Source organism: Protopterus annectens, chromosome 14.part0 (genome assembly GCF_019279795.1).
Source record: "Protopterus annectens isolate FY-2018-M chromosome 14.part0, PAN1.0, whole genome shotgun sequence".
In the NCBI taxonomy this organism is placed as follows: Eukaryota; Metazoa; Chordata; order Ceratodontiformes; family Protopteridae; genus Protopterus; species Protopterus annectens.
Genome location: NC_056748.1, coordinates 1,125,616,821 through 1,125,643,967, shown reverse-complemented (window position 1 = coordinate 1,125,643,967; position 27,147 = coordinate 1,125,616,821). Strand labels below are relative to the sequence as shown.

At 44.0% G+C, this 27,147-nt stretch overlaps 1 protein-coding gene across 1 annotated transcript in view; it reads right to left on the bottom strand.

Moving 5' to 3' along the window:
- The window catches only part of VCL (vinculin), a 1,795,541-nt gene that overhangs the window by 1,509,484 nt on the left and 258,910 nt on the right, over nucleotides 1-27,147 (bottom strand). The window contains exons 4-5 of the mRNA XM_044055664.1: nucleotides 12,859-12,872; nucleotides 236-283 (exon numbers count right to left, since the gene is read on the bottom strand). Of these exons, the coding sequence (XP_043911599.1) occupies nucleotides 236-283; nucleotides 12,859-12,872 (62 nt within the window). The remainder of the gene's footprint in view (nucleotides 1-235; nucleotides 284-12,858; nucleotides 12,873-27,147) is intronic.

Below are 27,147 nucleotides of genomic sequence, written 5' to 3'. Positions count from 1 at the left end.
AAACCGGGCCCCTCGAATCCTCTAAATCTGTTCAGATCCTAGGGGCTCCCTGCCAAATCAGGAGAGGCCTCGAAGAGGATGAAATCCCCACAGGGGATTCTTGAAGAGTTGGCTCTCTGCGGTCAGGGATGAGGGAGAGAGTAGACTTAACCTGAGGCACCGAAGAGAGGGGTGGACGGAGCAGACTGTGGAGTTGAACCAGGTTCCAACACACTCCGCATGACCTCGTACGCACCCCTGTCAGGCAGAGCCAGAGGTCCCCGCCCGAGAAGCTGAGAACCTCCTCGGCACCGACAGAGATGGCTCGAGGTCGATGTCGGAGCCGAACTCACCAGCCGGCACCGAGAGGGAGAGCGGGGTCGGACAAGGGTCCGATGCCACTCACCCCTCGAGCCGACGAGGGAAGTCCGGCGCCGAGATTCTTCAAAGGAAGAAATCGGAGCCGACGACGGAACCGAAGACAAATGTATCGGCCCGACGCTACCACAGTCTCGGTTCTGAGATGCCTGCCCGAGCTCAAAGGAGTCGGAGGAGGAATATTTAGAGGGATAGGTTGAAGCATCGACTGATGAGTCGGGCTCTGAAGCATTTGGGCCAGTGCCTCGACTTTAGAAGTCGACTCACTACCCTCTGAAGGTCATGATCCAAAGCCTCGATGACCTAGAGGAGTGAGACCTATGGCCCGCTCAGACAGCAAGGGAGACGCTGGAGCCGAATGAACGGAGCCAAGGGATGGTGACCTAGACCTCTTTCTAGATGTCGGCTCCGATGGTCTGATCGAGCCGACCCAGGAATTTCAATACCTCGCTCCAGCCGGAGCCGAGTGAACCACAGAAGCTGTAGTCAAGACTCATCGGCTCCAGCCGGAGCCAATGTAGCAGTAGGTTTCGGTGCCTTAGGCCTCGACTCAGAAGCTGGAGTCGAGGTCTTAGAAGCCTTGGAAGGTTTTCCCGAGGTAGCAGTTAGGGAACCTTCAGGCTTAAGCAAACCCCTTAGAATGAGTTTGTTTTTTCTTTCCTGCAGGACTCTAGGGCTGAAGCCATGGCATACAGCACAAGAGTCCTGCAGGTGTAAAGGTCCCAGGCAGTTCACACAAGAAGTGTGACCGTCTGTCAGAGACATTTTCTGACAGCACGAGTCACACTTCTTGAAGCCTGAGACCTTTGAATCCTTGGACATTTTCAAGGAACCGAAAGTGTAACCACCACACAAAACACACACACACACACACCGATTACACTATCAGAAATAAGTTTAAACTAAATTAAAACTAATGAATCTAGTTAGCTTATATATACAATATAAATCCCTACAAAAACACATACACACACTATTAGGGATGGAAGGGCCCGAAGGCCTAACGAAAGAACTTATCAGTTCTTGTGGGAAAGGGGCTGGATAAGGGTAGGAAGGATAAAAATCCACTACACTAAGGGTAAAAAGAGAAAAAAACTAAGCTAAAAGGGGTTTAAACAGTTATTAGACTGATCTAATAAAACTGACCTGAAGCCGGTAGAAAACCAACACCTCGATCGCTGTAGCGGCAAACAAGATCTGAGTTAATTCACGCCTAGCATTGTGGGATATAAGGGGAGCCTCGAGCCGGTGGAACCAACTCTCGAGCTTTTAGAGTGGCCGAGTCGGAGCCGAGGTCGGCTCCGAACCCATCCAGCAAGAATGAAGGCGAGATAGACAACTTAACATCTTGGCATTACTGTGTTTGAGTGCATGTTTATATAGGGCATTTTAAATGTGTTTATTACGAATATCACTAAGGTGTTCAGACATACGAACCCGCATAGATCTCAAAGTCTGCCCAACATAAAAGGCAGCACATGAACACGTCACTAAGTACACCAACCAATGCAATCCACAAAAAATCTGATGTCAAACTCTACTGGCATTCTTACTAGAAAACTGTTTTATTTTTAACATATGTTTACATGATGAACAGTGTCCACAAGGAAATGATCCAAAAACTTTCACCAGTCAACGTACATTGTTGTCCTGTATCTTGGTTACTATTACCCCATTTACAGTGGTTAAACCGAGAGCCTAACATTTGCCCTCTTCTATATGAAAACTGGCATCTTGCCGTGAGCAAACTAGACAATTCCACATTGGCTAACAAAATGTTCCAATTATTATTGAGCTTCCTAATATTAATATTCCTACCATATGTAGTGACAAACCTGATTGCATTCTCATCACCCTGCTTTTTATCATTATATTTTAACATTTCAGACCTATTTCGACTTGCTAACCATTTCTTGGCCGATCTGATGTTAAGTTGGGACCCCCTAACCAAAAACCTTTCTGTGACGTCATCCTCAAAATATTGATAAGTTTCTGGAGAAGAACAAATTCTTTTCATCCATAGAAATTGAGACTTTGGTATATTTTCTATAATGTACCGCCTTTCTGCAAGAATACCTGCTCCCCAAAATAAACACAATTGTGTGTCAAGCAAAATTCTAACAAGTGAAAAATGTAGTTGGTTCTCGGTCCCTCACCTAACATCCTAGCTACTGCTTCCATACCCAATGAATGTTTGATGCTGGTGTACAATGCTTTAACATATATACAAGCCCAATTTTGACAATTGTTTTTATTTTGGGGAGCAGGTATTCTTGCTGAAAGGTGGTACAGCCATGGGTGCCTCTTATGCTATTATTTTTATGAATTTTTTTGAACTTCAGTTTATCATAAGGAACATTTTTCCCAGAAGGTTGTCATTTACAAAAGATACCTAGATAACCTGATTTTTGTGTGTAGGAGTGACAGAAATGATTTTGAGAAGTTCGTGGCTGAGGTGGAGGATAACACATTTGGATGGTCATTTACATTTAGAACACATAGGGTAAATCAATTTCTGGATTTGGAGTTGTACATCATTAATAGAAAGGGGGTAGTATCTTTTAGACCTTATTTTAAGGAAACTGCAGCTAACAACTTTCTATTCGCTTCTAGCATGCATCCCCCACATTTACTTGAATCACTGCCTTATGGAGAATACAGCCATATTTTTAATACAAATGATGAAGATACCATAAAGATACCATTTTTTACGGATTTTCCCAAAGTGAGGCTTAAATTATTAAACAAGGAATATAAGCTGGAACATTTAATCAAGACAGAGAAGAGAATATGAGGCATTCATGACAAAAAATCTTAGTTTGTGGAAAAGACAACAGTAAAAAGTTGATGGTAGACGATGTGGAGAAATATTTTTTGTTACACGATTTTCACCGTTCTCAGAAACATTAAGTAGGACAGTGAATAGGTTTCGGCCCATTGTGACGCAGGGGGAATACTACCAAGGGACTATTTCCAGAAGTGAATAGGTTTTGGCCATTGTGACGCAGGGGGATACTACCAAGGGACTATTTCCAGAAGTGAATAGGTTTTGGCCATTGTGACGCAGGGGATACTACCAAGGACTATTTCCAGAAGTGAATAGGTTTTGGCCATTGTGACGCAGGGGGATACTACCAAGGGACTATTTCCAGAAGTGAATAGGTTTTGGCCATTGTGACGCAGGGGGATACTACCAAGGGGCTATTTCCAGAAGTGAATAGGTTTTGGCCCATTGTGACGCAGGGGGATACTACCAAGGGACTATTTCCAGAAGTGAATAGGTTTTGGCCCATTGTGACGCAGGGGGATACTACCAAGGGACTATTTCCAGAAGTGAATAGGTTTTGGCCCATTGTGACGCAGGGGGATACTACCAAGGGACTATTTCCAGAAGTGAATAGGTTTTGGCCCATTGTGACGCAGGGGGATACTACCAAGGGACTATTTCCAGACAAGGTGACAGTTTCTTACAGCAGGTTCCCCAATTTAAAGGAGCTCTTAAATCAGAATGCTAAAAAGGTGGATTTGGGGAATCAGGTTGGTTGGGCTCCTTGTGGAAGATGTAAAGCTTGTGGAAAAATTAAGAATTTGGATGGTAGTAAAATCAATAACAGAGTATACAAAGCAACACAGTTTTACTTGTTGCTCGAGTGGCGTGATTTACATTATACGATGTGGATGTTCCGAAATTAAATGGTATATAGGACAGACGAAAAGACAAGTGAACAAACGTATTTTGGAATACTTGGGGGACATCAGGCATCATAGAACAGATAGCCCAGTTGCTCACCATTTTTGGACACATTATGGGGGATCTGATTCCACTATGTTTTTCAGTGTGGTAGCTCAACCTATGCAACAGCATGGGGAGATGCACAGAAATTGTTCAGTTTAGAAAAGTACAGTTTTGTACCTACCATAAATGTAGATGTTAGAGTGCTAATACAGCTGCAGTAATCACATATGGGGTTCTCTGCCGTCAGGCGGTCCCTCGGTCGGCCGAATTCCAAAGTCTAGGTCAGGCGTCGGTTGTTGTCGCTTTCTTTCCTGACATCAGTGAGTCAGGGGTATACAAGACACAGCCGACGCCATTTTCTTCAGTCTTTCTTGCCCCAGATGTCAGGTGCCCCCATAAGGAAGGCAATACATAAATTATATTTATATACATGAAAAGCAATATAATCAAAAATCAGTAGTTGCAAGCAAATATACCATAGAAGGATAACCCCATCAGGTTGTATGAAGAGGGGTTAGGCCCTAGGCCTTTACCAAGAGGGGAAGGAGGGAGGGAAAACTGTACTGTAGCTGTATTAGCACTTTAACATCTACATTTATGGTAGGTACAAAACTGTACTATGTTCATCGTGCATACAGCTGCAGTAATCACATATGGGTAGAATCCCAAAGCTACGCACAGGGTGGTAGGCACTAGGTGGAACTGGGATGAGCCAGAATGCCCTGCAACACAGCAGTGACAAAGCCTGCTCTAGTTTTGGAATATAAAGGCAGGTGGTAGTGTTTTGTGAAGGTATGCACAGAACTCCAAGTGGCTGCCTCCAAAATATCTTTGGTAGGAACTCCTCTGAGGAAGGCTGCAGAGGTAGCTGTGGCCCTGGTGGAGTGGGATCTGATGCCTGTAGGGACAGATTTTCCATGATAGGAGTAACAAAACCGTATGCAGTGGCCTATCCATTTTTGTCTGTTTGGTAACTGGCTTCCCTTGAGCTCCTACAGCATAGGACACAGAGTTGTTCTGATTTCCTGAAGGGCTTTGTTCTGTCCAAATAATAACGTAGCTGTCTATGGATGTCGAAGGAGTGTAGGAGCCTTTCCCCTTTGTTTTGAGGATTGGGGTAAAAGGTAGGTAAGTGTATGGCTTGATTTAAAGCTACCCAGGATACCACTTTAGGCATAAATGACAGGTTGGTTCGAAGGGAAACCCTATCCTGATGGAAGATGAGAAAGGGCTGCACAGCCATGAGGGCTTGTAGTTCTGATACTCTACGAGCTGAGGTAATGGCCAGAAGGAAAGCTGTTTTCCAGGACAAGTATTGCAAATCTGTTGAGGCAGCTGGTTCAAAGGGAGGCAATGTTAGTTTTTCTAGAATGTAATTAAGATCCCAGGCTGGTATTGGTTGTTTCCTCGGTGGTCTTATATTCTTAGCTCCTCTGAGGAACTGTCTTAAGAGTGGGTGAGAGAATAAGGGTGGATCCGTGTTGAATTCTGCAGAAATGGCTGAGGCATGGATTTTTATGGAGGAAAATGAAAGTCCACTGTTCAGCAGCTCAGCTAGATACTGTAATACCAGAGGCAAATTCAGTTTTTTAGGGTCCTGGCCTTTTTTCTCATTCCAAGAGCAAAACAGTTTCCATTTTGCGGAGTAAGCCTTTCTAGTAGATGGCCTTCTGGCCTCCAAAATGACATCCTGCACCTCTTTGGAGAGTAGGGTCTGTTGTGGTGTTAAGGAATTCTCCATGCAGTGAGATTGAGTGTTTTCAGCTGACTGTGAAGAGTTTTGTAGCTGTGCTGAGTCAGCAGAAGAGGCATTAGAGGTAGGGGCCAGGGAGGAGTATGTGTTAGGCTCCTCAGGAGTGGGTACCAGTGTTGTCTTGGCCAGTCTGGAGCAATCAGTATCATCTTCGGTCTGTCTGTTCTTGCTTTCAAGAGTACCTTGGGCAGAACAGGCAGAGGTGGGAAAGCGTAAACTGTCCATGCTGTCCAACTGAATGAAAGGGCGTCCACTCTCCAGGCCTTTGGGTGAAAGGTCCTTGAACAAAACTTTTCCAATTGATGATTCCTGTGGGAGGCGAAGAGATCTATGTCTGGCCTCCCCCACGCTTGGATTATCTTTGTAAACACTTGAGGATGCAACTTCCATTTGTGTGGATCTGTCATATTTCTGCTTAGATTGTCTGCCAGCGTGTTTTCCAAGCCTGGCAAGTACTGTGCTTGAAGTTCGATTTGCCATTCCAGAGCCAAGTTCCAAAGTGTCATGGCTAGTCTGCACAGGGGGTATGAATGTGTTCCTCCTCGTTTGTTTATGTACCACATTACTGTGGTGTTGTCCGTTCTGATCAATAATTGTCCTGGATGCAGGAGGTCCTTGAAAGCTGTAATTGCATTTATCACGGCTATCATTTCTTTTTGATTGATGTGAAGGTGCTTTTCCTTTTGGGACCATTTGCCCTGAATGCACCTGTCTGTCATGTGCGCCCCCCAGGCATAATCTGAGGTGTCTGTTATGATGACTTGATTTGCTTGAGGCTTGCAGAATGGGAGACCTGTGTTTGACATGCTTGGGCCCACCATAGAAATTCGTTTGCAAACATGGAATTATTGGTATTATTGTTTCCAAACTGTGGCTGTGTTGAGACCATAGGTTTTTTAGGTACCATTGAAGTTTCCTCATATGCAACTTTGCACATGGGATTAAAAGAATGCAAGACGCCATGAAGCCCAGAGCCTGCAGGATTTTCCTTGCATTAAGCCTGGTACAATTTGCTAGTGTTTTGAAGTACTGAGTTAGTTGCCCCTGTTTTTCTGGCATAAGATAGGCCATCTGGGTGTTTGTGTCCAAGTTGGCACCCAGGAAAGTTATTTTCTGAGATGGTGTTAGCCTGGATTTCTCTTTGTTGATTGTGTATCCCAGAGAATTCAGTAACCGTGTTGCATAAGCCAGATGTTCCAGAAGTGTTTGCTGTCCGCTTGGATCAGGCAGTCGTCCAAATAAGGGTAAATTTGTATCCCTTGAAGTCTGCAGTAGGCAATTACTGATGCCAGGCATTTCGTGAATACTCTGGGCGCAGTAGATAAGCCAAAGGGCAATGCAGACAATTGGTAGTGTATTGAACCTGCAAGAAGTCTGAGGTATCTTCTGCAGCTTTGTCTGATAGGGACATGCAGGTATGCCTCCTTGAGGTCCAATGTTACCAGCCAAAACTCCTTGCCCAGCATGGGAAGAAGCTGCTGTAATGTGAGCATCTTGAATTTTGGTACGAGTAAGAATGTGTTTAGGATGGATAAGTCCAAAATGGTCTCCAGTCTGTTCCTTTCCTTGGTACCAGAAATAGCCTGGAATAAAAACCTTGACCTTGTTCGTGAGTAGGTACCTCTTGAATAGCTTTCATGTCTATGAGCTTTGAAATTTGTAGTTGTGCCTCTGCTCTTTGATTGTGTGGCAGGTTTGGCATGCCTCTCATTTTTGGGAGTGTGAAAATGAAATCTGTAGCCTCTGTTTATAACGTCCAGTATCCATTTGTCTGTTGTGACAATATGCCAATTTCTTGTAAATAATGCCAGTTTCCCTCCTAAGGGTGCTGCCAGCTGAGACTTGCTTGGCATGGAAAGGAGGAAGTCATTGAGTTTGTTTCCTGTATTGCTGTGCACTGTCTTCGCCACCTCTTGGTGCTGGAGTTTGCCATTGCCTGCCTCTATATGATCCTTGTGATTGCCCTCTGCCCCTTGTGCGCCTGTATCTACCTCTTTGGGGCTTGTCAGTGGCTGGAAAGGACCAGTTTTTAGAAGGCCAATTTCTGCTAAAATGTGGTGGTTGAACTTGAAGAAAAGCTTTGACAGTTTGCATAGATTTGGCTTTTTCTTACATTTTCTGTAGTATCTCCTCAGCATTAGTACCAAATAGCACATCCTTTTGTAAAGGAGCACCTAGCAGTTTAGCTTTCACATGATCAGGCAAGATTTGTTCCCTAAGCCATGCATGTCTACGAATGACTGATCCTGTAACAGCAGCTCTACTTGAGGCCTCTAGGGCATCATAGCCACATTGTAAGGTGTGTTTACCCACTTGTTCTGCACTATGCAACATATCCTGCAACTCCTTCAAATCTGGTTGTTCAGGTTGAGACATTTTATTTCTTAATTGTGATAACAGAAACTGCTGATATTTAAGCATATGAAACTGACAATTTAAGGCCCTCATGGCTAGTGTGGCCGAGGTATATACCTTTTTTCCCCACCTTTCTAAGGATCTTGACTCTCTTTTGGAAGGTAGTGGATTCTTAGCAGTAGAGGCCTTCATTCCCTTGGGGCCTTGAGAAATGGTTTCAGGGTCAGCATTATGGCTTTTGTAAAGAAATTGGTGAGAGGTAGGAACTCTGTAGTACCTATCAGGCTTGACTGGGGCAGGAGGCATGGAATCTGGATTAAGGCAAGCCTCCGAATAAACATCATCAAGTACGTCCAAGACAGAAGGTATCGCCAGAGGTCTGTGTTGAGGTAACAAAAGAAATTCCCCAAGTCTTTTCTTGGAATCAGAAAAGTCTTGGCCTTCCCAATGGAAGTGTTCCCTCAAGGTGTGCAAGGTTTCCCCAAAAGAGAAATCCTCAGGAGGAGATACAGAAGGAATGGACTGCTCTGCATCAGAATCTTCAAATGGGGAGTAAAAGTGTTCCTCTACATCAGAACGTTCTGAAAAAATGGAACCCTGATCAGAAGAGGGAGAATCTTCCTCCACTCTGGGTCTCTTGTCTGGAGGGGGTTGGGAACCCCTGATAAGAGTAATTAAATCCTCAGCCATTTTAAGCATCTGCTTTTTAGGCATGGGGCCTGGGGATGGGCCCTGTGCAACAGGTCTCTTGGGATGCCTGGCTGATTTGGACTTAGTAAAGGCCTTAATGGAAAAGGAAGAAGAGGGCCTAAAGACACCATGGGTGGAAGTGGACCTGTCCACATTAGGAGGCTCAACGCTCACAGTGGCTTCATTGGTTGTAGTCTGGGGTCTGGGCCGAGGTACCTGCGGTCTCGGGTACAGAAGACACCGCCAAAGAAGTATCGTCGGTAGTCAGGGACTGCATAGGCGTCTCGCTGAGAACCGGACCACGTGTAGCCGGTTTTGGCGTGGTGTCAGTGGGGACCGCGGACCTCGCGTGTCGGTCCTTGCATTTTTTGGACAAAACGGTAGTCGGAGTCTCCGACATTTTATAATCAAAGGCTGTACCAAAAAAGTGTTGGGCGAACTCCGCCCGACGCTTAATAGTGCGTTTATTGAAAGTAGCGCAAAAGCGACAGCCCGAGACGTCGTGGTCTGGGCCTAAGCAAGGTATGCAGAGGGAATGGAAATCCTTATGCGGTATTTGCTTCCCACAAGAAATACAATTGTTAACTTTTTCTGACATCGGTCTGAGGCAAGAAAAGTTTCAACGGGTACTTAGCTTTAATGAAGACTTCGGTTTCCAATTTTTCGTAAATTCAGGAGCTGGCCGACTGGCACTTGTGAACTGCTTCTGCTTCGGGCACCGCGCGGCAAAAAAGACTGAACAAAATGGCGTCGGCTGTGTCTTATATACCCCTGCCTCACTGACGTCAGGAAAGAAAGCGACAACAACCGACGCTGGACCTAGACTTTGGAATTCGGCCGACCGAGGGACCGCCTGACGGCAGAGAACCCCATATGTGATTACTGCAGCTGTATGCACGATGAACATCTAGGTTCATCATTAATTTTGAAACGTTATATCCAGGGGGTTTAAACATGGTGGTTAATTATAATGTTTAAAGTTTTAGATATCCAATGTTCATATACAGCACTGTTTTTGTGGACACATGGTGTATCACTTTTAGAAGGCAAATTCTTTGGGTATGGATTTGAATATTCAAGTGTGTAACTGTTTAATTGTTTAACTGATGTAATATAAAAGCCATTTTTTTTGGTGTGTAAATTATCCCCTGAAGGCGTAAGCAGAGGTGCCAGGAGACACCAGTAAAGATTTTGTTTGGCTTTCAGCGTGGTCCTACTCATGTTTTATTCATTAATTATTGTTAGAGTGTTTTTTGCACATAAATGTCAGGAAAATTCTACTAGGACAGCTGAACTTCATTTGGGGTTAATCAGTGTCTCTTTAATTGATGGTAGGTGTGCACCCAAGAAGACTGAATGTTGCAATTAAGTAAAAGGTATTTCAACAAAATATTAGTTTAAGGGTGTGCACACTTATGCAACCAGTTTATTGCAGGTTTTTTATTTTTTATATTTTTCCCCTAACAGAGGTTTGTTTTTCAATTGAATTGTACAGGTTATAGGTCACATTAAAGGTGGGAAAAGTTTTGAAATGAATTATTGTGGTCTCATTAAGCAATAACAGATGATGTGGTTTGGTATATTGAAGATTTGCCCACGGTTGGCATGGCTTAATCAGGAGGGCAAAGCCAAAGTGATTAAATAAAGCCAACCGCGGATAAATTTCAATATACCAGAATCACGGAGTCGGTTATTGCTATTATACAACTTTATTTAAGAAAAAAAGACTTCCTTTTCTTAAATAATGTCTTCGTATAACGGTGTTACTGTTCTTCCGCCGGTGGGGGTATACTACTTCCTCGTGTTGATGTACTGCGCATGCGTATGGGACTTGTCCCACACATACCCAGTACATCAATGCTTTGAAACAGAAGCAACGGAGAAAAGAGTCTCCTTTGCTCCGTTTTTTTCTTTATTTAAAAAAAAAAAAAAAAAAAAAAACGGACCTTTTTCCGTTGGTATATTGTGGGATTTACAACGGGCACACTTGCCAATCTGCGTGCATGTTTTGGAATATTAATGGGCGGGGTCATTGCATAACTGTTTTATATCTTAAAAACCTGGCATTTTAACAGGGGTGTGTACAGTGTACACTTTTTAAATCCACTGTATGTTCACAAGGCTGCTGGGACTCCAGTACTGAAACTGGCCTTCTTTAGCTTCTTTCATATTGAAAGCTATTGTTATTCAACCTGCTCAGCTGCCTCTAAAGAAAGTGAAGACAAGCTGGAGTATTAATTTATGAAGGGCCAAGTGCTGAAGTCACTTCACTCTCAGATACTTGGCCACAGACCTCAGAGAACTGGGCCCCTCTTACTGTGAAAGGGTCTGTTACTCCACAGGTAGCTGGGACACAAACTTTATGTTATTATTATTTATTTATTATTTATTTATTTTATTTTACATTTGTTGACTGGGAAAGTCCGACTGGGCACATGTCCGTTTTCAGCGGAGGCCCGGGGAGAAAAGCTCCAATAGTACATAGTAGGTTACAAAAAGTTCCAATAGTACATAGTAGGTTACAGCAATGTTTGACAGCTAACATACGATTGTAGTTATGCACTAAATACCCAAGGAAGAAAAAAAAAGTTACATTAGTATGTACAATCACAATTATAAAGAGAAAAACAAAGCGTCATATAGTTAGTATACACAGGTGAGAAAAAAGTTACATTAAGATGAACAGTGAACAATTATTATAAGAAACAAACCTACACGTAGTTAGTTTCGGGGGGAGAGAGTAGAAGGCTTGAGGCCTAGGAGAATAGTAATTTTACTGAGGAGGTTGAGGGGGAGCTATGAGTTAGTCTGGATTAGAACATTGGCAAAGCCAGTGGGATTTGAAGTGGTGGGAGAGGCCATTCCTGAAAGTATTTAGGGAGGTTGATTCGGTGAGACTAGGAGGAAGAGAGTTCCATATTTTACCCACTGTGTTTGAAAACAGAGAGTCACCTCCTGAGTTACAGGATTTGATTGTCTGTGCGAGTAATTTGTGAGATGATCTTAGTCTATTTAGGTTGGTATAAGGGGTAATTAATCTGGCCTTGTGAAATCTGGCACTAGTATTTTGTGCTGATTCAGTTCTTCCCCTTCGTCTTTCAGTACCCCCATTTCGTTGGCAAAAAATGTTTCCCATTATTGTTGTACTTCACTGGTATGCATTTTACATAGATGTTTACAGATTAAACACCTGAACATGTAAAAAAGTGCCTCCCTCTATGTAAAATGCATACCAGTGAAGTACAACAATAAACCATAGAATTCACACGTGTAGCGAATAGCAGCGAGCAGTATGTGGTTAAATTTAATGATTATAATAGTAAAAGCCTACTCACAGACTCAGCTTCTCATGGATGGAAAACATTTTTTGCCAACGAAATCGGGGTACTGAAAGACGAAGGGGGAAGAACTGAATCAGCACAAAATACTAGTGCCAGATTTCACAAGGCTTCAACCGTACCACAGGGACGCAATCAAAGAGAAAGAGAAATTGCACAAAATGGTAAGTGCTTGGATATTATTCAATGTTACATGAAGTGACAGGGACCTGCCCATGGTGCTGTGAAACTTTATACTCTAACCTCCAATGGCTTTGCCCACAGACCTTTTCACAAAATCAAGTTACATGCTGAAAGTTCAAACTAATATTTGTATAAATAAAACCAAATGACAAACCTTTGAGGATAAAGTAATTTTTACAGCAATCCGGTCTTAAACTTTACTTAATAAATCACAATAAATGCAATATTCACCTTTTGTATTTTTATAAAACTTACAGGACAACAATAAATGCAATATTCACCTTTTGTATTTTTATAAAACTTACAGGACAACAAAAACTACTCAAGTTGCACACAATAACAGCAACATTTTACTCTGCAGCTATGAGCCTTCCAATGTGGCTAAGGAGTTCTGTCTGTGAAGTCTGGTTAGGATATACAGAGAAATAAGAACGGTGTAGCGAAACTTAATAGCTTTACACTCAGAAGTCAAGTATCAGTGCAGCTGTGGTTCCTATTACCAAGAAAGCTTTCACATTCAGTAACTTCTACACAGAATACTTTTGCAATTATTAAAGTAAATATGAACAGACAGCATTAGACACCTACAGACATCAAAAGGATAAGCCCAAAGAAATACTTAGGAGGATTCACTACTGTTTAATAACAAAGGATGAATGGAAATTTCAAAGCTACTATTAATCTAGTTACATTATATGAAGTATCTATCAAAAAGCATAAAAAGGACAAGTCTGAATCTCTAACATGACAAATATGTGAGATGGTTAAGGAGTGCAGTTTCAAAGGAGCTTATACTGTTGGACTTTCCAAATAGAAGGAGTAAATATACTGCTTGCAAGATTTTACAGAAAGAGCGCTTTCTGAGCACACTGTAAAAGGAGGGGGCACAAGTGCTTGTGAGCCTTGGTTAAATCTACCATACAGGTATAATTATACGCATCAGTTTTTACATTTTGGGTAGTGGTGGGCAGAAGTAACAATGGAGCAAGTTGCATGTATGAAATTTGCAATACAGATAGTACTGCCCTCTTACCCACATTAATCTATAGTTATCAAGTTCTAACAAACCTCAACACTGGACTGCTAGCCAAACTAGAAACAACTTACAACAAGATATATGTATGCCAGGTCCCACCACTATCTCACTGAAAGAATTAAAGGGGCTACAATTACCTTACTCCTATTTACTCAGTCTCAAATCATTCACTCTATTCTCTACAAACCCACTTACTGCCCGACTCTCTCATCTGTAATCTCCCAGTACACCCCAACAAAATCCCTCCGTAGTTGTAGCCAAGGCCTTCTGCAAATCCATAAACTTAATACTAAAATAGGCCATAATCTCTACAGTTTCAATCCCACCAAGGCTTGGAATAGTCTACCACTCGAAATCAGGTCACTTCAGTAACTAACACAATTCAAAACTGCTACTAAACACCTGCAAACTAAATGGATCTGTCAATGTAAACCACCCCCATAAACTGCTCTCTAACCTTTTCTGTTTCTCCCCTTGCTCTTTCGCTTTTCCCTCCTACTATTTCCACTTCTCACCTCTACTTACTACAACTAGGACTAAATATGCCTCTGTATGATAACCGTTTTAAAATTGTGTATGATTTTATGCTTTTTTGTATTGTATATATTATGTGCCTTGTTTATTAATTACTACTCTGGATGTTAGTCTATTAAACTATGTTGGAGCTTTTCTCCTTGGGTCTCCACTGAAAAGGAACTATTAAGCTCAGTCGGGCAAACCCGGTCAACAAATGTAAAATAAATAGTACTGCCTTGTAAGTGGAAGGTAATTAATACTTTTTCGGGATCGGTGTCCATCATTAACTAAAGTTAAAATTAAGAAGTACACTAATAGTATGTACCAATTCCGCAGTGGTAAAGCGGTAGCGTTACCTCACAGCAAGAGGTTCTCCCTTTCGATTCTCGGCTTGGCTTGGGAGTGTCTTCTGTGTGGAGTCATGTCCTCTCCACGATTGGGTAGCATTTGAAAGACATGCGTACGTAAATGGGCGTACCTTCGTTGAAGGTTGGGAGTCAAGCTGGCACCTCTGCGTTTCATAAAAAAAAAAAAAAATCTACTGCCAATCATTAGGGGACCGGAGTTCTGCTGTGGCGACCCCTTACTGGGAAAAAGCCGAAAGACAAACGACAACAACTAATAGTGTGTAGCAAACAAGTACTATGAAGTACCTAGCTCACCAAACGGATCATCATATTCTTACCTTGAAATCAATTTTTTTTTTTTTTTTTTAACCAAGGACAGCCCTCTGGAGAGGACATTATGCCAGAAACTGCTTTCAGCTAACACCAATAGTTTTATGCATTTTGTATGCATATTTTTTTTTTTTTTGGAGTACACAAATGTTCACACCTCTACAACTGTCTCCTTAGCTACACACTGACAAAGACAGAAGAAAAAGTGGGAGACATCTGTGCTAACATGCAGATGACTAAAAGCACATGGTCAGAACATGCCCCACTGAATCAGAATCCAGCAAAAAACATGTAAATAAGTACTTGGTAGCCCTGGTTAAGTAGGAGTGGGGTCAAAACCAACATCTCAAATACATGGAGCCCTCTTACATTCTCTCACCAACATCAGATCCTCCTAGGTCTCATACCCTCAGTGAAAGCTTGTACAAATTTGTTTAAATGTTATACCCGATACGGATTCCATTGACTATGTACCCAGTGCACAAGCATCTCTGAGTTAATTCTTTTTAACAATTAAAGGAAAACTGCAGCAATCAATCATCCTCTCTGGCTCCACCCAGTTACTGCTACAGTTTACAATACAGGGATGCCTGGCTGGTAAGGACAGAAACAAAGTTGCTTCAGTGCTGCACTAGCTACAGATATCTTGGATCAAAGTTTGATGTAACATATCCCCACTAATTAAATCACAGCTTGAACTACTTCAGAAATGTATGCTGTTAAGGGGGCCACCGAGTTACTACAGGGAGTAACTCCTTTAACAAATATATCTGATGGCACCTTTTATCTACTGAAACAAATGCAGAGTGCTACCGTTTTCTCACCTTTTTCAGAGAACATTTAACAGCAGTATCCGTTTCCCTATCAAACTTCTAAAACAGTCAACAGGAGTGACCACTGCACTTACAAGTCTACCCACTATTTTCTATTCAGCACTTAAGTTCACTACAAGTGCCTACAAAATCCAAGGTGATGCACTATTAATTATGTGTTCCTGTACAAGGAAATCTACCAGTCGTTAACTGCATGAAAGCGGAGGCAGCAGGGATAAAGGGGTTGAGGTTGGCATACTGGTTAAGGTGTTTATGTCACAGGCAAGAGGTACAGGGTTTGATTTTCAATGTGGGAAACTGTGTGGCCTTAAAATGCCCCACAAGGACAGCTAGCCTATGAAGGAGCTTGACCCCCCCCCTCCCCAGTAGGATAATCTACAGGAATTCTGTCTCAACATGCTTGTGACTTAAGAGTCACAGTAGAGACACGCACACACACACACACACACACAAACACACACACAAACACACACACAAACACACACACAAACACACACACAAACACACACACAAACACACACACAAACACACACACAAACACACACACAAACACACACACAAACACACACACAAACACACACACAAACACACACACAAACACACACACAAACACACACACAAACACACACACAAACACACACACAAACACACACACCAGCTGATGTTCACGTGTGTTTGTCGGTTTCTGTAACAAGGTTGTGAGCAAAAAAACAACCCCTGTTCTAGTTCACCTCCCTGTAAATGAAAGTGAAACATAAGCATTCAACAGACTGCTACGTGCTTGATTAAACTTTCAAGAGCTAACATAGCAACCACGATTAGTGACTTCAAGGGGGTGGGTTAAACAATGCATCTAGTATTGGTGGTCATATACAGAACAACTCAAGGAGCCCAAAGGGAAAGCCAAGGTGTGGCATATATTCAAAATAAAGTTAAAAGAGCATCTGATGTACAGATGTGCACTTGTCCGGGCATCAAGTGAAGGAAAAAAAAGAAAAACAACCTCAACCTATTTGTCTAATTTGTTCTCCACTCTCCTGCAGAACTGCCACCAACTAAACCAGGCTGAGACTGTCAATGTGTGTGTTGTGTATAATGTAACAACATGCATCATAACACTGTTACAAATAACTTCATAAGTCAGAGTGTGTCCTGTGTGTACTAACTACATGCATCATACCACTGTTACAAATAACTTCATTAGTCAGAGTGTGTGCGGTGTATAATATAACTACATGCATCATGCAACATATCACTCTTACAAATAAATTCATAAGTTAGAGTGTGTGCTGTGTATAATAGGTTTACCTTTACATGTGCGTAATGCACATGTGTGAAATCCAAAAGTCCGAAAGGACTTTTTCAAGTTCTCGGAAGGCCGAAAACCAAATGCATCGAATGTGCAATGAGGGAATGCACAGTAATGTTCACTCATTGCAGATTCGGCATTTTTGGTGCTAGGTGCACTATAGTGGGGTTTCGAAAGCGGATCCTTTCCCCACTGTACTACAACCTTAGAGTTAGAATAATAAAGTGGGGGGCAGCCCCCCACAAGGGGGTACAGGGGGGCTTGCCCCCTGCATTACGCTATGTGTTTCGAATAAGTTTGAAAATCAGCGAACCTGGTTTTCGATTTGCTGATTTTCGAACTTCGGTGCATATCGGACTGACATTTTCGTTATTCCGGTTCGCAGAAAGGGCCATTCTGTAGGTTGATTTTCAACCTTTCAAAGGAAACCGTACAATATAACTACAAGCATCATAACACTGTTGCAAATAAATTCATAAGTCAGAGCACGTCCTAGTGTGTCTACAGCTGTATTAGTTAGCTTGCAAGTACAATTAACATCTTGTTGGTATCAGTCTCCTTGATGACTATAATACTGTTGCTTTACTGGCCAATTCTACCGATTGTGTTTTATTTGCAATTCTACACATTTTCATCTTGTATAATGCAACAGTTGGGGCTCACTAAAGTAAGTACAGAAGACTTTCCCCACCGTGGAACTTGTTTTAATAAGGTGTTCCTACCTCACCTCCCCCTGAAAGGCTTGTAAAAGCACAAGTATGGAAGACTTTCCCCACCGTGGAACTTGTTTTAATAAGGTCAACATCCACTTAAATACCCTGCCACGTGTAAACCTAACAAACTGGGTCCAAAAAAGCACTGGCAAATGTCCCCTTACCTCCCCCGCTTGTAATTCTGTTTATGCTGATAAGCATTAGGTTGGAAGGGTTAGACTTTCCTGTAGCCTTCTTTACTCCCCAATTAAGGTAAAAACGGCATACTTTCTACTGTTCAAAAGAGGAGCGTAGTGTGCTCTGCACCTCCAAAGAGTGCATTTCTCTCTGCACTGTAAATTGAGAAGCAGGCAGGGAAAGTACAGTTTTGTACCTACCATAAATGTAGATGTTCGAGTGTATATACTGCTGCAGTCATCACACTTGGGTTATCCTGCCGTCAGGCGATCCCGCAGTCAGCCAAATCCCAAATTCTTGGTCCGGCATTGGTTGTAGTCGCTTCTTCCCTGACGTCAGTGCGACAGGGGGATAAAAAAAGGCAGCTGACACCATTTTCTTCAGTTTTTCTTGCCCCAGATGTCAGGTGCCCCCAACTAGGAAGACAATACAAATAACTATGCAAAAATACCTTAGTAGATAAACAATAGTACTAGCTGTTAGCAAATTCACCATATAGACATGCATCCAATAGACTGATGTACATGGAGTTATAACTAACACTCTGGTATGTAGAGGGGATGGTGGGAGGGTAACCTGGACTGCAGCAGTATATACACTCGAACATCTACATTTATGGTAGGTACAAAACTGTACTATGTTCATCGTGTTATACTGCTGCAGTCATCACACTTGGGTTGAACTCCAAAGCTATGGATGGGTGGCTGGTACTAAACTGGGTTAGGTGAAGCTAGGATGCCGTGCAGAACTGCAGTGGCAAAACCAGCTCTGTTTTTTGAGTATAATGGAAGGTGGTAGTGCTTGGTAAAGGTGTGCACTGAACTCCAAGTAGCTGCCTCCAGAATGTCCTTGGTTGGAACCCCCCTGAGAAAGGCTGCTGAGGTTGCTGTAGCCCTGGTAGAATGGGACCTAATATTAACATGCACTGCTTTCCCATGGTGCGAGTAGCAAAAGCAGATACAATGTGCTATCCATTTGTAGATTGTCTGTTTTGAAATAGCCTTTCCATGTGAACCTGCAGCATAGGATACAAAGAGTCTGTCAGTTTTTCTGAAGGTCTTTGTCTTATCCAAATAGTAACGTAGCTGTCTGTGAATGTCCAAAGAGTGAAGGAGTCTTTCTCCTTTATTCTGGGGTTTGGATAAAAGGTGGGTAAATGAATGGTCTGATTCAAAGCCACACTGGATACTACCTTTGGCATAAAGGTGGGGTTAGTTCAGAAGAGACTCTGTCCTGATGGAAAATGATGAAAGGTTCCACTGCCATAAGTGCCTGTAGTTCTGAGACCCTGCGTGCTGAGGTGATAGCCAGCAACAGAGCTGTTTTCCATGACAAGTATTGTAGTTCTGCTGAGAAGGCTGGTTCGAAAGGAGGCAGTGTTAATTTTTCTAAAACGAAGTTGAGGTCCCAAGCTGGCATTGGGGGTTTTCTGGGGGGTCTTATATTCTTAGCCCCTCTGAGAAACTGCCTTAGTAAAGGGTGTGAGAATATGGGAGGATCTGTATTATATTGAGCTGAAATGGCTGAAGCATGGATCTTAATGGATGAGAAAGAAAGGCCTTTGTGTAGCATCTCAGTTAAGTATTGCAGTATTTGAGGAACGTTTGGTATCCAAGGATTTTGGCCTTTAGCTTGGTTCCATGCACAAAATCTTTTCCATTTGTCTGAGTAAGTTTTTCTGGTGCTGGGCCTCCTGGCCTCCAAAATGACATTCAGGACGTCCTTTGAGAGAAGTGTTGATTGATAACTCAAGGTATTCTCCATGCAGCTAAATTTAAAGTCCTGAGCTAACTGTGAAGGATCTGAAAGTTTTGCCGAGTCAACAGAAGTGGGAATTGAGGTAAGATCCATGGAGGGCTGTGAGTCAAGGTCCTTAGTAATGGGTACCAGTGCGGACGTGGCCAGTCCGGAGCAATGAGGATCATTTGTAGTCTCTCTGATCTGACTTTCAGTAATACCTTGGTCAAGAGAGGTAGTGGTGGGAAGGCATAGACTGTCAATGATGTCCAACTGAATGATAGGGCGTCCACTTTCCAGGCTAGGGAATGATAAGTCCTTGTGCAAAATTTCTGTAGTTGGCAATTGTTGGGGGAGGCAAATAGATCTATGTCTGGGCGCCCCCACCTTTGAGTTATCACTGAAAATACTTGCGGGTGTAGTCTCCACTCGTGAGGATCTGCCAAATTTCTGCTTAATTAGTCTGCCAATATGTTTTCCTTTCCTGGCAGGAATTGTGCTTGCAGTTGTACTTGGTAAGTCAATGCTGTGTTCCACAAGGTCATTGCCTGTCTGCATAAAGGGTAGGAGGGTTATGGCTGACAAAGTTTGCAGATGACTGCAAACTGGGCGCCATAGTAGAAAAATAGAAGTTATGTCCTTACCATAACGTTCCATGTGGAGTGTTCATCTCGCCTTTGTTCTTACACATGGGTTCGGAGCCGATCCTCGGCTCCGTGCCGGCCTCTTGCAAGCTCTGCATCGAGAAGAAGCTCGAGACAATCTAATACCCACAATCCCCCTCTGCCTTTACCTCAGATCTAGTTTGCAAGCAAACCAATCTACAGAGTAGCACATTCATGCTTATACACATGTATATAAAGAATTTACAGAAAGCTATATATATATCTAAACAGACACATATATAAAAATATATATATATGCCAACTATGTACACAATATAGTAACAGTAGCAGAATGCTCCTGGCCAGGCATCAAAGAACGTTCTTCCTAAGGGTGGGAGGGTGGGACTGTAAGAACAAAGATGAACACTCCACATGGAACGTTATGGTAAGGACATAACTTCTATATGTGATAGTGTTCAATCTCGCCGTTGTTCTTACACATGGGTAGCCCCTAGCTCCTTGATCCTGAGGAACTCACGGAGGACGTTCTTGAGCACAGTGGAACCAAAGGTTGCCCTGTCCCTAGAAACCTTGTCTACTTTATAATGAGAAATAAATGTATGTGGCTTAGACCAAGTAGCAGCCGCACAAATAGCGTCCAGTGGTAGGCGAGCTGCATGAGCCAAAGACGACACTGACCTTGTGGAATGTCCTTTGGGTTTATGTAAAAGGGGTTGATTTGAAGAATCATAGACATAGATTATACAATCCGTTAACCATTTAGAAAGAGTTCTTTTGGTAACTGCAAGTCCTTTCCTGCTATCAGCAAAAGCCACAAAGAGTTGATCTGTTTTTCTGTGATCTTTTGTTCTATCCAAATAAAATCTTAGCTGTCTGTGAACATCCAATTTGTGTAACATATACTCCATTTTGTTGGAGTGGTTTTTGAAGAAAGTGGGTAATTCAATGGATTGATTAATATTGTTAATGGAACACACTTTAGGGAGGAAGGATGAATTGGTAAGAGAAACTCTGTCAGAGTGAAAGATCAAATAAGGGTGCTTGATGGAGAGAGCCTGAAGTTCAGATACTGCCTAGCGGAAGTAATGGCTACCAGAAAGAGAGTTTTCCAGGACAAAAATTTTAATGGGCAAGAAGAGGCGGGTTCAAAGGGGCAACATTAATTTAGATAACAATAAATTCAGACTCCAAGGTGACGCCGGAGATCTGACCGGTGGTCTAATATGAAACACTCCTTTAAAAAGGCTTTACAAAGTCTGTGAGCCATAACGGAGCTCCACATTCTTCCACATGGAAATTTGAAATGGCAGCCAATTGAACTCTTAGAGTAGCAGGAGAAGCACCCTGATGAAATAAGTCCGTTAAGAACTCTAGTATCTTATTCAAAGGAGCTATAAAGGGATCCACCTGGTGTGTATTCCCAGAATCCAAATCGCTTCCATTTACTAGCATATGTTTTAGTAGTGGAAGCTTTATGCGAAGCCACCAATATATCCTGGACTGCTGGTGACAAAGATCAGACCTGGCTAAGTTAGAATTGGAGCAGCCAAGCTGCTAGATGGAGTGACCGGAGCGCGGGATGGGGAACCCCTGACGAGTGAGTCAATAGATCTGGCTCTGGGTCCAGAATCCAGGGTCCCCGAATGCAGTGTATCTTCAGGAAGGGAAACCAAATTTGACGAGGCCAGAATAGAGCAATGAGGATTATCGTCCTGTGTAGGTTCCTGGCTTTCTGGAGAAACTTTGATATCAGAGGAAATGCGTACAGGAGTCCCGGGGGCCAATCGTAAACCAGTGAGTCCCTGGGGACTTCCCCTGGAGGGGGTAATAGGGCAAAGTAGCTCCTGCATTTGGCGTTCATTGGAGACGCAAACAGGTCGCAGGAAGGTTGGCCCCACGCGAAAAATCCTTTTCGCCACTGACTGTTTTAGAGACCACTCGTGCGGTAACAGAATCGCTCTGCTTAGCCTGTCGGCTATGACGTTGGATGACCCCGGGATGTGCGTTGCTATTAGAAAGCGACCCGTGGACTCCGCCACTGCCAAATTCTCATGGCCTCTGCATAGTTGATAGGACTTGGTTCCCTTGCTTGTTTATGTACCAGACTACAGACATGTTGTCCGCCTGAACTGCAATAGTCCCTAGAGGAAGAAGGGGAGCAAAGTGTTGCAACGCTAGAAACACTGCCCTCAACTCTAGAACATTGATGTGCAGATTGTACTCCAAATTGGTCCATTCGCCTTGGACTGTCTGTCCCTGAAAGATGCCCCCACCCTATCAGGGAAGCGTCCGTGGTCACCGTAACTGTGGTGGGTAGCACAAACGGTCTGCCCTTGGAAAGGTTGCACGTTTGAAGCCACCAGTTTAGATCTTTTTTGCAAGTTTTTGTTATAAGAATCTCGTGTGTTAGAGGTAGTTGTTGAAATGACCACTGTGCAAACAGTAGCCATTGTAGGACTCTCATGTGCAGCCTTCCCAAGGGAATTGCAATAAGGGAGGCTGACATGAGGCCCAACACCTTCAGTACTAGTTTTGCAGGAGATTTCCTTGACAAGAGTAGAAGACGTATGTGAGTCTGAAGTGATAAAATCCTTTCTGGGGGAAGCCTCAGAATCAACTGACGTGTGTTTAACTCTGCTCCTATGAACAAGATATTTTGTGATGGTTGAAGTAAGGATTTTCCGAAGTTTACGGAGATCCCTAGGTGAACACACAGTTAAAGAACAAAGTCTCTGGCCTGCAGTAGTTGACGCTGGGTGGTGGAGGAGCCAGTCGTCCAGATACGGAAACACCTGGAATCCCTGGCGTCTCAAGTGAGACGCTACCACTGCCATGCATTTAGTGAAGACCCTGGGGGCTGAGGTCAGACCAAAGGGCAGGGCTCGAAATTGAAAGTGACTGGCTCCCAGCCGAGCAAATGATCTCTGGATGCCCTGGCCATTTTGATGTGGTAGTATGCATCCTCTAGATCTATTGAGCACATCCACTCGTCCTTCTGTAAGAATGGAAGGATCGATTGAAGCGTGACCATTCTGAACTTTTCTTTCTTGACGAAAGTATTGAGGTAGCTTAGGTCTAGAATGGGCCTCCAGTCCCCTGTTTTCTTTGGAACTAAAAAGAACCTTGAGTAAGTCCCGAATCCTTGCTGGTCCGCTGGGACTGGCTGGATGACTTTTCTAGCAGCTTTGAAATTTCTAAGGCTGCTGGCTCTGCAGATGGGGCGGTACATCTGGGAGTCTTTTCTTTGGGATGGGATGGGATAGGAAGGGTATGTTGTAACCTCTGGTAAGCACGCTTTTTACCCACTTGTCTGTAGTTATAGCTTGGCAGGGCTGAGGGTATAAAGCCACGACTGCCTCCAGAGCAGGACAGTCGGGCCTCCTCTCAGGAGTGCTGGAAAGGTTTACCAGGAGTGTTTCCCTGTCACCTTGATGTTGCAGACCTCTGCCGCCAGGGTGGCGTCTTCCACCTCTGCCCCTCCTCTGCCTCTAGAGGGGCATCACCCTGTGTGCCTGAGAAAGACCCTTGGGGTTTTGAAACCACATTTTCCACCGCGTTGCCCTTTGGGGTACGGTCTGGTTGGGGTGGAAAACGGACTCCGACAGCAGACAGAGTCTTTCCCTCTTGTTCACACCGGTAAGGGTCTCCTTTACTTTGGGGCCAAAAGAGTGGCACCGTCAAATGGGGCGCTTGTAAAGGAAGACTTGAAGGCTTCCGCAAGGAGCATAGGCGCATCCAGGATTGTCTACGAAGAGCAATCGCTGAAGCTGCTGCCCTACTCGAACCTTCGCTGCGAGGAAATCAGCCTCATGGACGAGTTAACAATCGATGTTAGGGTATTAAGTTGCGCTGTCACTTTCTCTGAGACAGCTGCATCTGTAGCACCCTGGAGGGTATCTCCCAACTCTTTGACTAGATCCCTCTGTAGTGTAAAATGGGTCAGATAGTTCAGGGACCGCATGGAAAAGCCGCTGAACTAAAAATGCGCTTCCCGTATCTATCCATCGCCCTAGAGTCTTTATTAGGAGGATGGACAGAAGAAGAAGACTCCGACATCTCCTTTTCGTGGCGCTGCCACCACCATAGCGCCTACTGGCACTCCTTTGTAAGGTAGGACTTATCCTGAGGTGCTGTGATGTATTTGTTAGGTTTCCTTGGAACAGGTTCCACTGTGTCAGGAGCCTCCCACCGAGCAATTAGTTCCATTAGTTCGTCAAGGGCGGAGTGACCCAGGAGGAGGAAGGGCGAGCACCAAATGCCTTCAGCAGAACTGACTCATCCTCAGAAGGGGAAGGGACTGCCAGTCACCTCTCTGCTTCAGGATCTCCAATATGTCCAAAAGAGACATCTTCTGAAGGTGACTTAGGGGACCCTCTGACTCATCTAAGTCAGTATCAGATGTCAAGGATTCCTGTGGAGAATCCAAGTGTCTCCTCTTACACAATCTCTTCCTAGGGACTTCCTTGTGGGGAGCATCCAAGAAGCCTCGAGGAAGAGGGGCACCTCCAGGGTGGCTGAGACACTGGTGCCCGACGCTTGGACATGGCCGGGTGCAGATGAAGACAAAGGCCCTTTATGGGGAGGAGAAACTGCTTCCACTGATGTGGTTGTCTGGGTAGACAACACCTTCCTCATCAGGTCGAACGCCCCGGTCCCGATCGAAGAGTCCCCGGTTCAAGAAATGGGAAGAATCCCCACAGGCACCGAAGGCATCGACCCAGGATGGAGCCGAATCGATCCGCCGAGGCCCGAGGGGAGAGTCGGAACCGACACGTCGGTTCGACTCGCCCGGAACCAAGAACAGACCGTCGGCTCAGAGACTCCGTACCGGGTCCGACGGAGTCGAGGTGAGGGAACAGACCGAGAAAGGACGGTTCTGGACCCGAGGGCTCCACAATCAGTAGATCAGCCTCTTCCGCTCCAAAGACTGAATCGGTCTCGGAGGAGGAATGGATGGAGATACAGGAGGCCTTCAAGTTTCGACACCAACTGGGTGGAAACCAAATAAGTTTGGAGAGGGCGAATGCTCCAATAACTTCTGCACCACGCGATCCACATCGACATCCAAAGTTTGGAGGAAGAACGGGTCGAAGGAACAAGACGGAGCCGACCTCAATATGGTCGAGGGAGTTCCATCACCGGTTCCAAGACTCGAGGCTCAGGAACCGATATCAGTTGAACACTCGGCCCAAGTCTGTGGAACCGTGATCTAACCTTTGAAGAAGAGCTCGGAGCCGATGACTTAGGCTCCGACGCTTCGACTCCTTAGAGGACTTCATGCCTGGTCAGAAGCATCCAGAGCCTCTTGGAAAGCAGGTTTCAATAGACCTCTGTCCATTAGTTTCCTGCGCCTATCTGTCATGACCCTCCCACTAAAAGAGTGACAGATGGAGCAATCCTCTTGTAAGTGGAGAGGGCCAAGGCAGCAGACGCAGGAACTATGGTTGTCAGTGACCGACATTTTCTGGCCACACTGACAACGCTTGAAACCAGACTTTACCTTCTCAGACATTACAGGTGAAGAAAGACAAATCCAATAAAAACAGTCAAGTCCGATAAAGTTAGTCAAAACCGATGAAATTGTCAACCGTAAAATTTTCCTAGGTAAAATATGAAGGGTGTAGGCCCCGACAAATATTTAACCGATAATTAAAGTTAACGGTACCAATAAATTCACGGAACCACAACACAATCGCACAGTTAACCTGAGAAATATCAATTAGACTAGAATCTTAATAAAATACAACAAAAAAGTTATATCTTAGCTTAGAAACTCTCGAGCTAGCTCCCAACGATGTGTATGCAGCAGCGGCAAACTAGATCTGGGGTAAAGGCAGAGGGGGATTGTGGGTATTAGATTGTCTCAAGCTTCTTCTCGATGCAGAGCTTGCAAGAGGCCGGCACGGAGCCGAGGATCGGCTCCGAACCCATGTGTAAGAACAAACGGCGAGATTGAACACTATCACATCACATCTGACACAGATATCCTTCAGAAGGGTCTCACAGAAACGGATAACTGGTGCCAGAGCCATGGCCTAAAGTTAAATGCCAAAAAATGCATAGTCATACCCTTCGGGAAAAACAAGGTTACCCCTAGCTACCAAATAGGTGGCAATCCACTGAGCACAGAAGAAGTTATCAGGGACCTGGGGACCCAGGTTGATAGTCTGTCATTCGACACCCATGTAGCTAAAGTAGTTAGGAAGACCTTCTACATTGCCCACCTTATCATGAAGAGATTCTCATCTAGATCAAGGGAGGTCATAGTTTCCCTATACTCATCACTCATCAGACCAATGATCGAGTACAATGCCCCATTCGGAATGTATCTGACCCGACACTTGCAGCAGCTGGAGAGGCCACAAAAGTTCCTCACCAAAAGGATAAAGGGTCTCAAACATCTGTCCTATGCTGCCCGACTAAAAGAACTCCAGCTCTATTCAGTAAACGCAGCTTGCTCAGAGGTGACCTTTGCCTAACATACAAGGCCATGTCAAACCCAGATTTGATGAATATGCTTCATCTCAAAAAATCTAGATCCGTCAGAGCCACAAGGGCGGGAGACTTAAACCTCGACACGGCTATTAATAGGACGTGCTGGAGGGATAGATTCATCACCCAAAGACTCCCTATGCTGTGGAACAAAATCCCGGTATATGTGAGGCAGAGCACCTCGCTGGCCTTGTTCAAGAGAAATCTTGACCAATGGATGGGAGATCGCAGATATACCCCAGGGATTACCTCAGTGTCACTGCTCGACAGAGGCACAGCAAAATAATGGGTATAGTTCCCCATACTAAAGGGGTGGCGTAAGCCACAAAACTATGGGCTAGGCTTGTAAATGCCCTCGGGCAGATAGCCTAGTATGAACCTATGAACCTAAGGAGTGTGTTCCTCCCTGTTTGTTTATGTAACACATAACTGTGGTGTTGTCTGTCCTTATTAGTAATAGTCCTGGATGCAAGAGGTCCTTGAAGGCTGTCGGTGCATTTTGCACAGCTAGCATCTCCTTTTAGTTGATGTGTAGATGCATTCGTTTTGCAGACCATTTGCCCTGTATGCACTGTCCTGCCATGTGTGCTCCCCCAGGCATAGTCTGAAGAATCTGTTG